Raw genomic sequence first — 1,817 nt, 5'->3', positions numbered from 1 at the left:
GCCAGCTGGCGGGCGCCGACCCGGACCTGGCGGGGGTCTTGAGGTGGGGTGCCGGGCTGCGGCTCGGCCGTGTGAGCGGAATGCCGACGCGGTCGCACGAGGAATCCATGGCTCCGGCCGGCTGCAGCGAGCAGCCACTCTCACTGATTGGCAGCCCTGACGGCGCTGGATGCACCACCCTTTGGCTTCGCTGGGCGCGGGTTGTTGTCAACGCATGAAACGGGATCGACATCCAGGGGTGCTGCCATGCCACCAATACATTCTTCACTTTTCTCAAACGACGCCCACCCTTGAACGTGACGATGGGACGCACCCCCAACCCCACCGCGCCCCACGCAGCACGCACGCCCTGATCCCGGCGCGCGCCGGCCCCCCACGGCCGCCGTCCCAGCTGTTCGACCCGGGCAGCGGCGACCTGGCGCTGTTGTTCGACGCGTCGCGCTTCCCCGCGGCGCCGTTCGACTCGGGGCCCCTGCTGGCGGCGCTGGCGCCGCTGGGGCTCAGGCGGGGCGTTGACCTGCCGGTGGGTCGGCCGGTTGGCGGTTGGCGGCAGTGAGGGACGCGCTCGTGGCCCCGTAAACCTCTTCTGATGCCGGCTCGCGCTCCTGGACGTGCTGTCCAGCGATCTTTCAACACAGCCACTAAACAAGCGGCACACAGCAGCCACAGACCAACCCATGCGCTCACACCGCCGCCCTCTGTCCCGACGACCGCCCCCACACCAGGTGCTGGCGGAGGCCGCCGAGGCCCTGGCGGCCGGCGGCGAGGCCGCGCCCGGCGCCTCGCCTCGCGCGCACGCGCTGCTGCGGCGCCTGGACGCGTGGGCGGAGCGCGGGAAGTCGCGCCATGTGCCCGAGTCGGAGGAGGCGATCTGGTCAGCGCTGCAGCACGTTGCCTGGTGCCCTGTGCTCGTCTCGCCGCCAGAGCCCGGCCTGCCCTGGCCGCACCAGCCGCCGCCAACCCAGGAGCAGCGGGAGGGGGCTGCAGCAGCGGACGGCAGCGACAGTGGGGCGGCAGACCGCAGCGGCAGCGCCAGCGGCGCCGCCGCCGGCACGCAGCCGCTGGCGCTCGCGCCGCCGCGGATGGCTCGGCCTGCCGGCGAAGCCTGGGTCGCGTCCGCCCCCCTCCGCCTCTGTGCCGGCCCTGCCGGCGCGCCGCTTTGCCGGCTGCTCGGCTGGGCACGGCCGCTGCCGGCGCCCATGGCGGTCGCCCAGCTTGTCGAGCTCGCACGCATGTACCCCGCGACAGCCGAGTGGCCCACAGACGCCCCGGCAGCTGCCAAGAAGCTGGCGGAGGCTGCGTTGCGCCTGTACGCCGCCTTGGGGGACGCCCTTGCTGACCCCTTGCAGCGGGAGAACCTGGAGCTGTCTCTGAGGTCGGCCCCTGTGGTGTGGGTCGGCACCGGCTTCGCAGACGGCGACGCGGCGGCCCTCGCGCCGGGTGGGACGGGCGCGGGCGCGCCAGGGCTGCTGTTCGAGGTGCCGCCGGGGGTTGCGGCGGAGCACGACGCCGTGCTGCGGCTGGCGGGCGCGCGGGACAGGTGGGTGTTTGTGTGGCGCCACACATGCCGAGGGGCGACGCGTTCGCGGCTTTTGATAGCCTTGACCACGTGCTGCTTGCGGTTGATGTGGTCTTCTTAGGCCTGTCCCTTGCACAACTGGCGGGGTGTGCGAGCCCGCCCACCCTGGCCTGCGCCAGGCGCCTGCGAACAGCCTAATGTCCTCCCCACACCCCTCTGCCCTCCCGCCCATTTCTGCCCTCCACACCCAACCCTTCCCACTCTCACCCGCCCTGTCTTCTCTGCACACTCTGTCCTC

At 72.6% G+C, this 1,817-nt stretch overlaps 1 protein-coding gene across 1 annotated transcript in view; it reads left to right on the top strand.

The window, feature by feature from the left end:
• Nucleotides 1–1,717, top strand: part of MNEG_1187 (Sacsin) — a gene marked incomplete at both ends in the record, with an annotated part of 16,370 nt that extends 14,653 nt beyond the window's left edge. Inside the window, 4 exons of the mRNA XM_014050324.1 lie at nt 6–43; nt 340–523; nt 726–1,540; nt 1,699–1,717. Of these exons, the coding sequence (XP_013905778.1) occupies nt 6–43; nt 340–523; nt 726–1,540; nt 1,699–1,717 (1,056 nt within the window). The remainder of the gene's footprint in view (nt 1–5; nt 44–339; nt 524–725; nt 1,541–1,698) is intronic.
• Between the last annotated feature and the right edge of the window lie 100 nt (nt 1,718–1,817).

This window comes from Monoraphidium neglectum (assembly GCF_000611645.1).
Source record: "Monoraphidium neglectum strain SAG 48.87 unplaced genomic scaffold scaffold00114, whole genome shotgun sequence".
NCBI classification, from domain to species: Eukaryota; Viridiplantae; Chlorophyta; class Chlorophyceae; order Sphaeropleales; family Selenastraceae; genus Monoraphidium; species Monoraphidium neglectum.
Note: the sequence above shows the minus strand (reverse complement) of the source record. Positions and strands in the feature narration are given on the sequence as shown.